Below are 13,111 nucleotides of genomic sequence, written 5' to 3'. Positions count from 1 at the left end.
TATATATATACATACACACACATATATTTCTAAAATATTTTTTTTGGAATATCTTTATTCATGCAAAAAAAAACAAAATCTATAATTCAAATTCCGCTTGGACATTATAACATGAAAGAAATAAATATAGTCTGCAGCGATCTCATAGAGATTGCTTTTGTTGTATTTTTTTTGAAATTATTTTCACACAATTTTTTTCCTTGATATTTATTTTATAAATTTGAGATACACATAGTTTATATCATACGTTTATTTATACATATAAATTTGGTATTTATATTGCAAAGCAACATTACGGTTGAGAGCAAAAATTAAAACGGTAAGAATAAAAATTTTTTTCTGGGGAGCATTAATTTATATTTATTACTATTATATTTATTACTATATGAAAGTGCACATAATACGATTAGTAAAAATTAAAAGTGTTGCACAACTTTCTAATTGTAAGAGAATAAAATGAATTATGCCAATTCTAAATGCTCCCGAGCATTAACCACGATATAAACTTTTCATTACAATTTATATGTTCCAATTATTTGAAAAGTTTTATAATTACTATTATTGTACTTAAACGCGCGTAACAATTTTGTCATATCTTTCACATTTTTTCTTGTATTAGAATTAATTAATATATATTTCCTGTATTCAAAAGTAAAAAGGCGAGTAGAGAAAAAGAAGAGTAAACGCGAGATTTCCAGGAATAAGTTTAAAGATGGACAAGGAATTTACGAACGTTAAACGCATTTATAATGGCGCACAATTCAATTATTCTATTTCTGAAAATTGTCCTGACGACATACGAAAACGGACACACAGTACGTAATATTGACATGTGATTGCCCGTACATGTGTTTTACAAAATGATCCGAGAATTCATCGTCTAATCACTCCGGACAATGATTCGCCTCGGTACAGGAATGTAAGACAACACATTTTACAATATCGTATTGAAATCAGGAAATTACATCTTATTTAATCATCCGTATGTATGTATTGTGTGTATACGTGTATGTATGTACGTATATATATGTGTATATGTGTGTGTGTGTGTGTGTGTGTATGTGTGTATGTGTACATATGCATACTTATAAACTTGTCCATTTTTTTCTTATTAGAGTCACTTCCACTTTATAAAATATTAGAACGAATGATCCTCCTTTAACTTAATTAACGACCACCTGTTTGTTCTTGATATACTTCAATGACATCATCATTTTCCATTTCCAGCTGAAATTAATGGTCTTTCTTTCATTAATAATCTTTAATATTAGTTAATACTTCAAAATATTAATAAATGTATAACATTGAAATATTGATTGATTATTTTTATAAGTAACTATTTATATATGTAGGTGAGTTAATAAATTTATTATTAATTAATTTATACTACTTTGATTTTTGAGGGCAAATTAAGACTGATTGACTTGCCTATTGTGTAATAGAAGATTATTTTGCTAATTTAACATACATATGTTTCTTAGATAAATTTTAAATCCATCTTTTAAAATATTATAGATATTTAACAAAAATGTACAACAAACATTACTAATACTAATTAAGAAAATAAGATTTTTAGCAAAGTAAGATTTCATTTATTTGTCAATCAATTTCGAACGCGAACTATAAAATTGACTTACCTGCTTTGGTGTTTCATCATCATTGATTCTTTTACCATCAAAAAGAAACCTAAGCGATGTCATAGGTACACCCTAAACAAAATTAGAAATATATCGCGTGAGTAATATATCAATTTAAAGACGGTATTCATATTCGATTCTATTCAAGATCGTCAAAAGTACAGTCTTAAGATGGATCAGAGGACCGTATTAATCTTAAGACATTACTTAAGATCTTATGCCCGTATTCATAGTCAGGCCTTATATTTAAGATTCCTTAAATTTATCTTCAGATATTTTATGAATTATTTCATTGGCTGCTGAGTATCTAAAGATAAATTTAAGGAAGCCTTAAGTACATACAAGGTCTTATATTATACGAAATACGGATATTAAAATAAGAATAGATATGAATACCTATTCAAAATAATCGGTTCAGCCATTATTAAAATCTAATAATTTCAGGTCTATTTTTTTCAGCTAAATTTCTTACAATTCATCTTTTCTCTTTTTTTTCTCTCCAAAAAGTTCAGCTGAAGAAACAAGTTTGAAGTGCTCGTAATTTACTGACTTGTATATAGATAAGTGACTCTCGTTGTGTAAACTATTGTAAGTGCCTAAAAGAGAAGATAGAATACAGCTCTCTCATAGGCGCTTACACTATTATTGCTTAGAGATTCTAATCGGAGTTTAACTATAAGAAGAGATCCGATGTTTTTCTGTAAAATTGAACGAGTAAGAAAAGATATATTTTATCTTGTTCTACAATTATGCAACATAGAGAAAGACATGTTTAAAGTTATGTAATATTTGACTGAAGCAAATTTGAATAAAAAATATCAAATCAATCATGCTTGATCTCATGGTCAGAAATATTTCCTAGGGTGCTTTCAGAAATTCAAGGGTTATTATTTTATCCTTGTCATTCGCTAAATGTTAAACAATAAATTTCTATAATTGAACTAAGTACATTTTTAGAACTTAAAAGTAATACATATTCGATATTCAATGAAAATAAGAAAAAGCATTCTAATGCTTTAATATAGAAAAAAAAACAAATCTAAGGGTCTACAATGAGTCGGTATATTCTGTGATCGGTAAGTCAGAAGCGAATCTGAAGGAGAATCGGTGAGTCAAGATTGATTGAAATAATTAGTAAAGTTGGCCAACAGTTAACTTCTAAGATTACAATTACTGACTTATTGTAGACCTAAACTAAGAATAAAATAATATTCAAATGCACTCAAGTGAAGTTTCTGAATGCAGCTCAGGGAATCGATTCTATATCTTGAAATGAAATGAAAATTACAAAGGAAACGAATTTACTAGAATAATTGTAATTTCATTGATAAAAATCTAATAAATTAAAATCTAGTAAATTACAAAAGTTTGCTCACTTTTGTAATTTTCACTGTTTCAAAATATAGGGTGCCTTCCAACAAGAGACATACATGGCACAGTAAGACATATTTACATGGCTCAATTACACTAAAGTTCATCGATGTTATAAAATTCTGATGGGTTAAAATCTTTATTCCTTATTCTTTATTTCTTCCATTGCGGTTGCACCCTTATTTGAGTAAGATTTTTGTAATTTTTAAATATTGTTTAGAAAATAAATTATTCCAACTTGTAACGTAATTTGCAAAATGTTTTGTATTGGATTACAAAATGTATTTTCTAATGTCCAATTGAATGCAATCAGCCGGCTACATTAATATGTTTTAGTACCGACAGATCTTCTAATCTGGAAGTTAATTCTAAATTCTATAACTGTCTTCCAATGAACGACACAGCGAAGTACAACACAGTGATCATCTTATTCTTGTTTAACATCAATGAATAACAAGAATGTAATCGAATATACCAGAATACACAGTTTCTAATAAGTTGAAATCATTACTTCTTATTCCTAATTCTTCATTCTTTCTATTATGGCTGTACTAAGGATTATCAATCCTCAAAATTCTAGCGTTACAACTATGAAGTTATCGAATATGCATCTTATTGTGTTACTTTGATAAAACTCCACGTAAAGAACAAAATACGATGTATGCGATCAAAAGATAATAAACGAGGGAACTCACCACACGATCACTGTAGGACTTCTTTAGCTTGCCCATCTGAGTGGTCATCTTTACCCTAAAATGAATCTCGTTGCTATCCTGGAAGAAAAAAATAGATCTAATGTGTCTTGTGCGCGCGCAATAATTGATGTTTCTAGCATGTATCGCTTACATTTCCAACAACTTTGAGCTTGATGTACTCTGAATTCGCGTCGCCTGGGCCGGCTTCGGGTTTTTGTTCCTAGTAGCACACGATAAGGTTAGAACGCTAGTTCATTCAAACTCATGACGAAGTTCGATTCGGAATATCCCGGCGAACTAATTGCCGCCGGCCGCGACCGCAGTCGCGAAAGCGCTGCGGCGAGACCGCGGGGATGCCGATCGCGTATCGGGATGGCTTACCTGATTGTCGGACATCGTTATCAATTAAATTACAACAAACTTCTTCACCACGCGCCAGAAAACGCTAACCAAACACAAGATCACAATATGGCGCCGAGTTTTTGTCAGTTTCTACAGTCTAGTCCACTTCTTGTGCTAGGAGCAAACGAAGGACCGTAACGGTCGGCCGTTCACAAACTTATTCAATTTTTTCTCGCGACGCGATGAAGTTAGGTTAGGCTAGTTAAAATTAGGCTAGGTTATTGTATTATATTTAAAATGAAACATGAGGGTGGAGGCTGCAATTCGTAGAGTTTACGAACATTCTTTTAGAGAATTGCGTTTTAGGCAACAGATGGCGCTCATGTCACCCCTCCCTCCTTAAGTCACTAGATTTCAACGCCTAAGGCTATGTTCAGATTCCTACCCGAGTGCCATCCAAGTATCACTCTATTCTTGTTATTTATCGAATGTTAAACAAGAATACATGACATCCGGAGAATACCCAGGTGGAAATCTGAACATGTCTCAAGCTGAAATCAGATTACGCATTGAAAAATGAGATTGAAGATTGAAAGATGAAGTTTAATCAATCAGAACAAAAGAAGCCAAAATTTCTCTGTCCTCATTGGTGAAATTTCAATCTTTAATCTTTAATCTCAATCTTCAATGCATAGTCTGATTCCGATCTCAGGCTAAGTTCGGGAAGACACTATTAAGGTGCCTTTTCATGCTGACGCTTGTCGCATTTGTAGCGTCAACGGGTGCGGTCTACTCAACACTACAAATGCTTCGAAACTTTTGATTGACCAACCGGAAAAAAGAATTTCATTAATTGACCAATCAAAAAATGCTTCGAATCTTTTGTAGCATCAAATGGATGGTATGTAGCCAATGTAGGTTACGTGATCGAAGTTGCTAAAATAGAGATAATGCCTTTTCATGCTGATGCTTATTTTTAGCCAAAATAGACGTAATCAAAATTTACGCTTGATATTCGTCAATTTCTATTTAACTTATTTTAACGCCGAAAACGAGCATCAACATGAAAAGGCACCTTTATGAGACGTTTCATTTGCGAGGTTCTTAGAAACCTAGAACGTTTAGAGAACCTAAATGTGGCAATCGAGAATTTCAATGTAAATCGTAGAAATATTTAAATAATCTCTGTGAATGAATCTGTGAATATCCCTAACAGCAAACGTCGATATGTCGACTATAAGTTGATTTTGCTAGTCAAGCCTTTAGAAACCTGTAAGTTGACTTTGTACAGATGTCCTTCCAATATCGACTTTACGACGTTTAGTGCGATTTACGCACAAAACTTACATGTGGAATTCGTTCTTTTTGTTTAACTATAGTTAAACAAGGATGAATGCTGTTCTTGAGCGTTGTGAACATGAATCGCATCACAGCTTAGAATGGTTAATTTAAAGTCGGCTTATAGTCATCTTTAAAGTGGGACATTATATGATGTACTTCCTAGTCAGAAATAATAATGGAATCGACATCGAATCGATGTCGAATCGACGTTGATTCGATGTTGATTTCATTATCATTTCTAACTGAATTAGAAACGTCTAAAGTCGACTTGTGGACGTCCATTTTTCAGACGTCTAGGAGCTATAGTCGACTCAGAGTCGACTTAGAATCGACTTTGTGCTGTTAGAGTATTTTATACATATATGTATGTGCATATAGCCGGTCACAGAAAGGTTGCAACACCTTTTTTTCGATTGGTTTCGGAATGCAGCTTGCTCTCACCGAGCGATTGATTCTTATTCATGGATCCATAAATAAGAACTCTAATAATCTCAAATAATCGGGTGAGTAGGCTGGGTGAGTAGGCTGCATTCCGAAACCCATCGAAAAAGTGTTGCAACCTTTTTGTAACCGGCTGTACATGACTTCACCAACAGTTATATTATTGCTTCCATATTATTATTAAAACGTTCTCCAATGAAACTTAATAAGCAACACAAAGAGCACCAAATTAATGTAAAAAAATAAGCGAAAAACAACACGAAAAAAATATCCGGACGTTCCAGGATTCATACCGAAGTCTAGTCTCCTTCATATTGGTAAACTTACATCCTACAAATGAATTACATACAGTCCTGACGTTAATAGATTCTTTAGAGAGATAAGACCATGATACATAAAAAAACTTAAGCCTTACCAGTAAGCGAATCGACCAATCACAGTCAAGCAATAAGGCAACCATTTTGAAACTTAAGACTTAAAATTTATCATTGAAAAATTTCGTAAGAACGAAATTCCTACGTCGTATGGCTTATAGTCCTTATGGTTAACCAATCGCATGCGACCTCAAATTTCAAGGCGCGCACTGTCATTTATGTGTTAAATTACGAAAGCATAGCTTATTTTGTGAATTATATTTCAATGTTAATAACGAAGAAAAAATGAGTAATTATTTTTCTCATGAATATTCTTTAGTTAATGATTTAAATGAAGATAATCAGTTTAATAACAGGTTTAATCTAAAAAATATTCACAAAAATGGTGATGAATTATTAATAACAATAAAAGAATATCCGCATTTATATAATTTCTCTAAAAGATTACAAAGATGTATATTCCAATATAAGATTTCGGCAACATTAGACAATGAATAATTTAATCTAATTACGTTTAAATTATGTTTAATCTTCTTATGTCTAATTACATTTAATTTAGTTCTTACGTCTAATTTATCTGCAATTGCTGCCCCATATATTTCCATGGATGCAGTAAAAACTACTAGCTCGTACCTAATTAAATAGATAATAAGAAATAATTCATGTAAACTTGTATCCTAAAACATATTTAGAATAAAACCCAAGCGAAAAATTGTAAAGTTTATTTATCAATATAATTTTGGAATGATGTTTTTTAAAATAGCACTTATCACTGACTAACAACATCCAAGATAAAATTTACGCGTCTAAAATCTTTTATAGACGAAAAATTTAACAGGATGTCTGATTACGGTAACGATTTCTTCAACCTCGATAAAAGGATTAAAAGGTTAATCGTTAAAGTATTCGAGACACGTAGACCTGGCGCAATCTCGAAATTATCGAATCGGATTGGTACGTAAGGTCTTAAATTATCTATGTGCCATAGGCAAGCGAATGCCTATAAACAATCGACGACAACAGAAAAAAATATCAGAACGCTCCTCGAGTCGATCCCAGACCTAAATCTCTCCTCCGAGTTGATAGACTTTCGTTCTGCACTGAGCCGCAGACGCTAGTAGTTTCTCTATTATCCCTATTTCTTTCCAATAAATTTCTTACATGTCTTTGCGAGTTGAATTCGACCAATGTGACATCATCATGTTCTTCTCTTTCTTCGCTCTTAACCATAAACGTACATACCTTATCTGCTAAAAAGCTTCCGAAAAATTAGGTATTATAGTTTCAAAAACGTTTCCACACATATATACGTATGTACAGAAATCTGCAGTAGTGTAATGCATTTATCTGCAGTGTAATGTAATTTATCAATATGTTACAAAGTAAATGTTTTATATGGAATATTTATGGAATATTGTAAAATTGATGTTTCATTATCGCAAATATAGCATTGCTGTAATGTCTTTGAACATCAAAATATTCCAAATCAAAACATTTCTTAGATGTTGCTAAATATTTTTTTCTAACATCTCAAATTATTGAAATAACAGCTAAGATGTAATGGGTGAATGTTACAATTGAAATATTATTTTGAAACATTCATGAAACATTTTATAAACTTTTTTATGTAACATTTCAATTTGTAATATTGTTGCTGAAATGAAACATCCCCTGTATATTATATTATATTATTTATATTTAGTGGATGACAAAAATAAAAATTGAGTGTATATTATTAAATATGTCAAAGGAGCAAATGACAATCCAATCCCTTGAAATAATTTTATTTTATTCTATTTTATCCTTCAAATAACATTTTATTTTAATTCTCAAGCTGTTGACATATTGAAGATAATATTTCTATAACTGTGTTTGAATTTTCATATGCATTTGAATCTAAAGACTTAATCTTGTCCTTATTTGCTTGATATATCGGCAAGCAATTTAGACAAATTTTCATGTGATCAAAAAACATTTCATTAGTATCTTTTACCAAATGTTTTATCTCTGGGTAAAGCTCATCGTGACCACACAGATGCGCACTCATCACAAATTCTAGACGTCTCTCACTACATTCTTTCGGATCAAACGATGGTGCTGCGTCTAAAAATGCATCAAAGTTTGTATTGAGCGAAGGTGTTGAAATAAGTAATATGATTTATATGCAATGGCTTAGTTTATATGGTGCATTTGATATGATGGATCCTATGACTCATATTTAGAAAAGTGCACTTTTATCTCTGAAATTCTACAGTATGCGTAACATAAATTATAGCATGTTAGCGTGCTAACATCGATTCTGAATAAGCGTAAGCGCGTTCTGAATGCGGGTCTATAACTAGTAATTTTCTATTGAATTACGGTTGTGTTTCAAAATTTATTGCCAATCTATTTACTGCAAATCTATAGTGCACGTAACGCAAACTATAGATTTTATTAGCAATAAATTTTTTAACACAGCCTATATTAATTTTGACAATACGTAAACACATATACATATGTGTATTTAATTAATCATTTTAATGCATATTGTATCAATTTACTAATGCATATTGTATCATGTCACATGACGATCTTGCATTCATCAGTTTGCGCACAGCATCGATGTTTTCTGGCACAACAACAAATTTTGGACGACCTTTAAATTCGTCTATGAGCGAACGACGGCCACGATTGAATTCACTAAATCAATAACATATAGTGGTTTTAGATAGTGCTTTATCATCAAAAATCGAAGTGAGTTGATCAATGCACTGTTGTTGAGATAATCCACGTCGAAAGTTGCAGTAAATCATCGCACGAAAATTTTCACGAATTAATTCCATTTTTTGACTGAGATGAAATTTTCAAGTCACTATAAACAACACAAGCATCCGTATGACAAAACATTCTGAATACATATACCGTCAAAAATGTCAAACTTTACAATGGATATGTTACAATGGTATGTTAGATGACACCTAAAAACACCAGTATTGTCAGTTTCGGATACATAAATAGTCTACGTATATCGTAACCTTGATATATGTAATAAAACATCTTACAACCTCTACTGGAAAAAATTATATATATGCTTATTGCATGACTGTTCGGAAATTTATTCGGGTTCATGAATTATTTATCCTCGTTTAACATTCAATGAACAACAAAGATAAAATAATACATAGATGCACTCGAGTGAAGACAACCTGGATGTCGCGCATTGCGTATCGCGTGTCGCGCATCACGTATCGCGTGTCGCACATCGCGTTGGTGTGCAAAAGCCATAAGGGTACTGTCCCACAGTTGATAACGGAACTCGCGGAATCAATACGACGAATCATAGTCCGCTATTTTCGCTATAATTTCACCGTTATAATTAGCAGAATGAACGAAAGTTAGATAGTGTTGCAATATTATATGCTGTCGATGTATATTACAGCCATTGCGTCCATATAATTGATTACATACTATTTTTTATCTTGTTCATTAATATGGACACAATAACAGAATGTTAATGAGTCGATAATTACAGTAAATATGAATGTATTAATTAACAGCTTACGATTCCGTTTATTTTTTTTCTCTTATATTTTATTAATTGAGCGATAAACGCGGCAGCGGAATTAAGTTTCAGTCAATCATGAGACAGTTTTACAGTTATATTAAAAATATTTTACTGCTTAGGAAGTTCTAATGTTTACCAGTAATGTTATATAGATTGTTATATTTATTAAAATATTATTTATTATTATAAGTATTGTAAATAACATAAAAAATATGATTTTTATTATTCTGCACGTTCCATTTCCGTTTATTCCATTAAGGCTGTGGTCAAAATCGCGCTACAAATGCTTTGAAGCATTTGATGAACCAATTAGAAGAAAGAATTTTATAAACTGACCAATTAAAAAAACACTTCAAAGCGTTTGCAGCATCGCGTTGACCGTACTTTAAATGGGACATGAAGGATTTAGGAAAAGCGTAAGAAAACAGAACAGAATGTCTGTGATTCGTCGTGTGTGATTCGTCGCGAGTTCCGTTGCCAATTTCCGCTCTATGGGACGGCCCTTTTGAACAATCTATAGACAGAGAGGGTAAAGATTTAAAAAGAGACGCTCCAACTGCACTCTGTGTTATCCTTCCGTCATGGACTATAACTTACCTGTTATATGACTACCAGTCATTTTGGAGAATCTATATTATCAATTTTGTTTTTACTTGTATTTGTCTCTATCTATGTTGTCACTTTTTTAGTTTATATCTAAAACAAAAAACGATTTATATATTATAGTAATACGAATTCAATTCATCTAAGACTGAAGTCTCATGGAGTATAGGGCTGCCGCACACAAAATTCTGTAACAGTATATGTAAGGTGTACGAAGGGGTAACTAAAGTCGATGAACCAATCAGAATACTATTTTAGATTACGTAATCTAATAGAAATAAAAATAAAGTAAACTTATCCATAACTTCGTAATAAGATGAATTTTAACCGATTGAAACTCGCCTTATGGATAAGTTTATTATATAGTTATTATATAGTTATTCTATTTCCGTTGAAGTACGTAGATCTAAAGCAATATTCTGATTGGCTCTGATCTCATCAGTTTCACGTCTTAAAATTATTGTTACAGAAATTTTGTGTACGGCAGCCCTTATCGCGTAACCAATTAATAATCAGTAAGGGACTCCGCACAATAAAAGGAACTCTTAAACGCGAAACCACAACAGCGAACCTCTTTTGATTTTGATTGGTTATGCCTAATGCACACTGGACGCGATGAGCGATGACCGACGAGCGATCCAACAAAAGTTCTGCTTTTTCTCACGTGATGACACAAAGCAAAGCTCTCATTAAATATCGCTCATCGCTTATCGCTTATTGCATTATTCATGCATTATGCCTCCGGCACACTAGCGCGATGTTCACGAATGAATATATATCTTTATCAATATTCTCATTCTAAAGATATATACTGTTATTGGATATTGCATGTCGTGCGCGACTAACATCGCGCTGGTGTGTCGGAGCTATTGCGCGATTACGCAATACGCGGTAAATACACCTTATGGGACTCCAGCCTAATCGCTTTTGCACACTGGACGCTTGCCGCATGAGAACATGTGACGCGTATTCAATAAATAGAATCGATATCAATGTCGAATCAATGTCGAAATCAAATTGACATCGAATCGATGTCGATTCGATTGTCTAAATCTGATTATAGGTTATTTGGGTTATATAGATAACATGCTCCTGCCATAGTTCCTACTAATAATAAGTGCATTGGAATAGAAGCTATGGTAGGAACATGTTGAAGCATGTGGAGTATACGATCAGGGCCATCAATCTCCCCTTTTGTTCCGAACGTTACCATATCATAATAAACGCAACCATATGCTTATATGGTGATGTCGGCCGGAAACGATTTCCATATGACAACCATATTAAATATTAGTTCTTCATTTCCTGTGTCATAGCTATCGAGAGATCGCTACAAATGCTGGTAACGGAAAAAAACCATGGCAGTTTGGTGGCCTTGTATACAACGCAACAAACCTCATGAATACCGGCCATAATACGATATCGTATATATGTAGTAGTACATATGCGGTTAAATAACTGAACTAGGGATGCGTTACATGTTGTGCCTCCGGCACACCAGCGCGATGTTTGTCGTGCGCGACACATATCCAAGTATACAGCTTTACCGATGTTTTCATTCATTCAAAGATATATTCTCATTGGATATCATCATTGGATATCGCGTGTCTCTCGCAACAAATATTGCGCTGGTATGCCAAAGCTATAAGTCGGAGATATGTTATTAGCAGCTTACAAGAAGACTGACTTGATCAGGAGATCGATTCTGTATCTTGAAACAAGGTAAAAATTACGAAAGTAAAAGAGCGAATTTATTAGAATATTAATAATTTCAATAATTTTGGTCAACATCTAGTAAATTTATTCACTTTTGTAATTTTCACCTTGTTTGAAGATATAAAATCGACCTCTAGGATATCGATTTTCTAACTTTTATCATGATAAAAATGTGAGCCATTTTATGTGATTCTCTACTTTCATAGTCCAATTGCAATCTTACGGAAGTTCGTTTGGCAAGAAATTTCTTAATGAATGATCCGAGAAAGACTGAGAAATAGAGCGAGAGAGGAACCACAGCCGACTGAACCGACTGAATTAACAATTTTTAAATTTTAAATATATAATTTTGTACAGTCCAAAGATAAAAATAAAATCAAATGGCAATATACATGGCAGTAAAATTTGGTTACTGGATAAATAGGATAAAAAGTCTTTGAACCACATATGAGAATTACACGAAGAATGCTTAGAGATATTTATTTTCAATAGGATTGACTTTATAAATAATGGCAGAAAATCGTTTTAGGCCCAGTTCCATGGTTCCACAACTCACGGTTTATTACTTTTAACCATTTTTAATCGAAGTCCGACTTACTCGTCATCTATTTTCAATTCTAGAATTGAAAAAAAAGGAATAAATTGAACTTTACAGCTGTGATCCAATTCATGCTGACAACGTTCATGAGCAGCGTTTGTCTTCGTTTAACATTTGAGAAACAACAAGAATGAAATGGTTTTTAATCTTTGTGAGCATGAATTGACCGCGGTTCACTTCACATTTTCACGTTTTTCCTCACAAATCTAGTAATCAGCAAATCTAGTAATTTCATATTTTGACTTCGTCGTTACAAAATCACGCGGACAAACTCATGTGAGATGAAAGTGCGAAAAGTGAGTGATCTCACTCGAATTACAGAATCGACTCCCAGAACTAGAGGAATCTTTACTATTATAAAAATGATGGAAAGTAAATATCCGATAAATTTTAACCATAACATAATATTTTCGAATATCAAAAATATACGTGAGGATGAAAGAAAC

The 13,111-nt window shown here is 32.6% G+C and overlaps 1 protein-coding gene across 1 annotated transcript; it reads right to left on the bottom strand.

Moving 5' to 3' along the window:
- Positions 1–1,167: 1,167 nt before the first annotated feature.
- On the bottom strand, positions 1,168–4,099 carry LOC105619236 (small ubiquitin-related modifier-like). The gene is made up of 5 exons (XM_012200760.1): positions 4,085–4,099; positions 3,855–3,923; positions 3,704–3,781; positions 1,638–1,709; positions 1,168–1,227 (listed from the first exon to the last, which is right to left on the bottom strand). Exons 1-5 carry the CDS (start codon positions 4,097–4,099, stop codon positions 1,168–1,170), a joined length of 294 nt encoding a protein of 97 aa, XP_012056150.1.
- Between the last annotated feature and the right edge of the window lie 9,012 nt (positions 4,100–13,111).

This window comes from Atta cephalotes, assembly GCF_000143395.1.
Source record: "Atta cephalotes unplaced genomic scaffold scaffold00020, whole genome shotgun sequence".
NCBI lineage: Eukaryota > Metazoa > Arthropoda > Insecta > Hymenoptera > Formicidae > Atta > Atta cephalotes.
Note: the sequence above shows the minus strand (reverse complement) of the source record. Positions and strands in the feature narration are given on the sequence as shown.

Bases quoted from the DNA above. Each gene is read 5' to 3' on its own strand.
- LOC105619236 (XM_012200760.1), bottom strand. The intron at 3,782-3,854 runs GTAAGCGATACA...TTTTTCTTCCAG, and splicing joins AGCTCAAAGTTGTTGGAAAT to GATAGCAACGAGATTCATTT. The intron at 1,228-1,637 runs GTAAGTCAATTT...CATTAATTTCAG, and splicing joins ATGATGAAACACCAAAGCAG to CTGGAAATGGAAAATGATGA.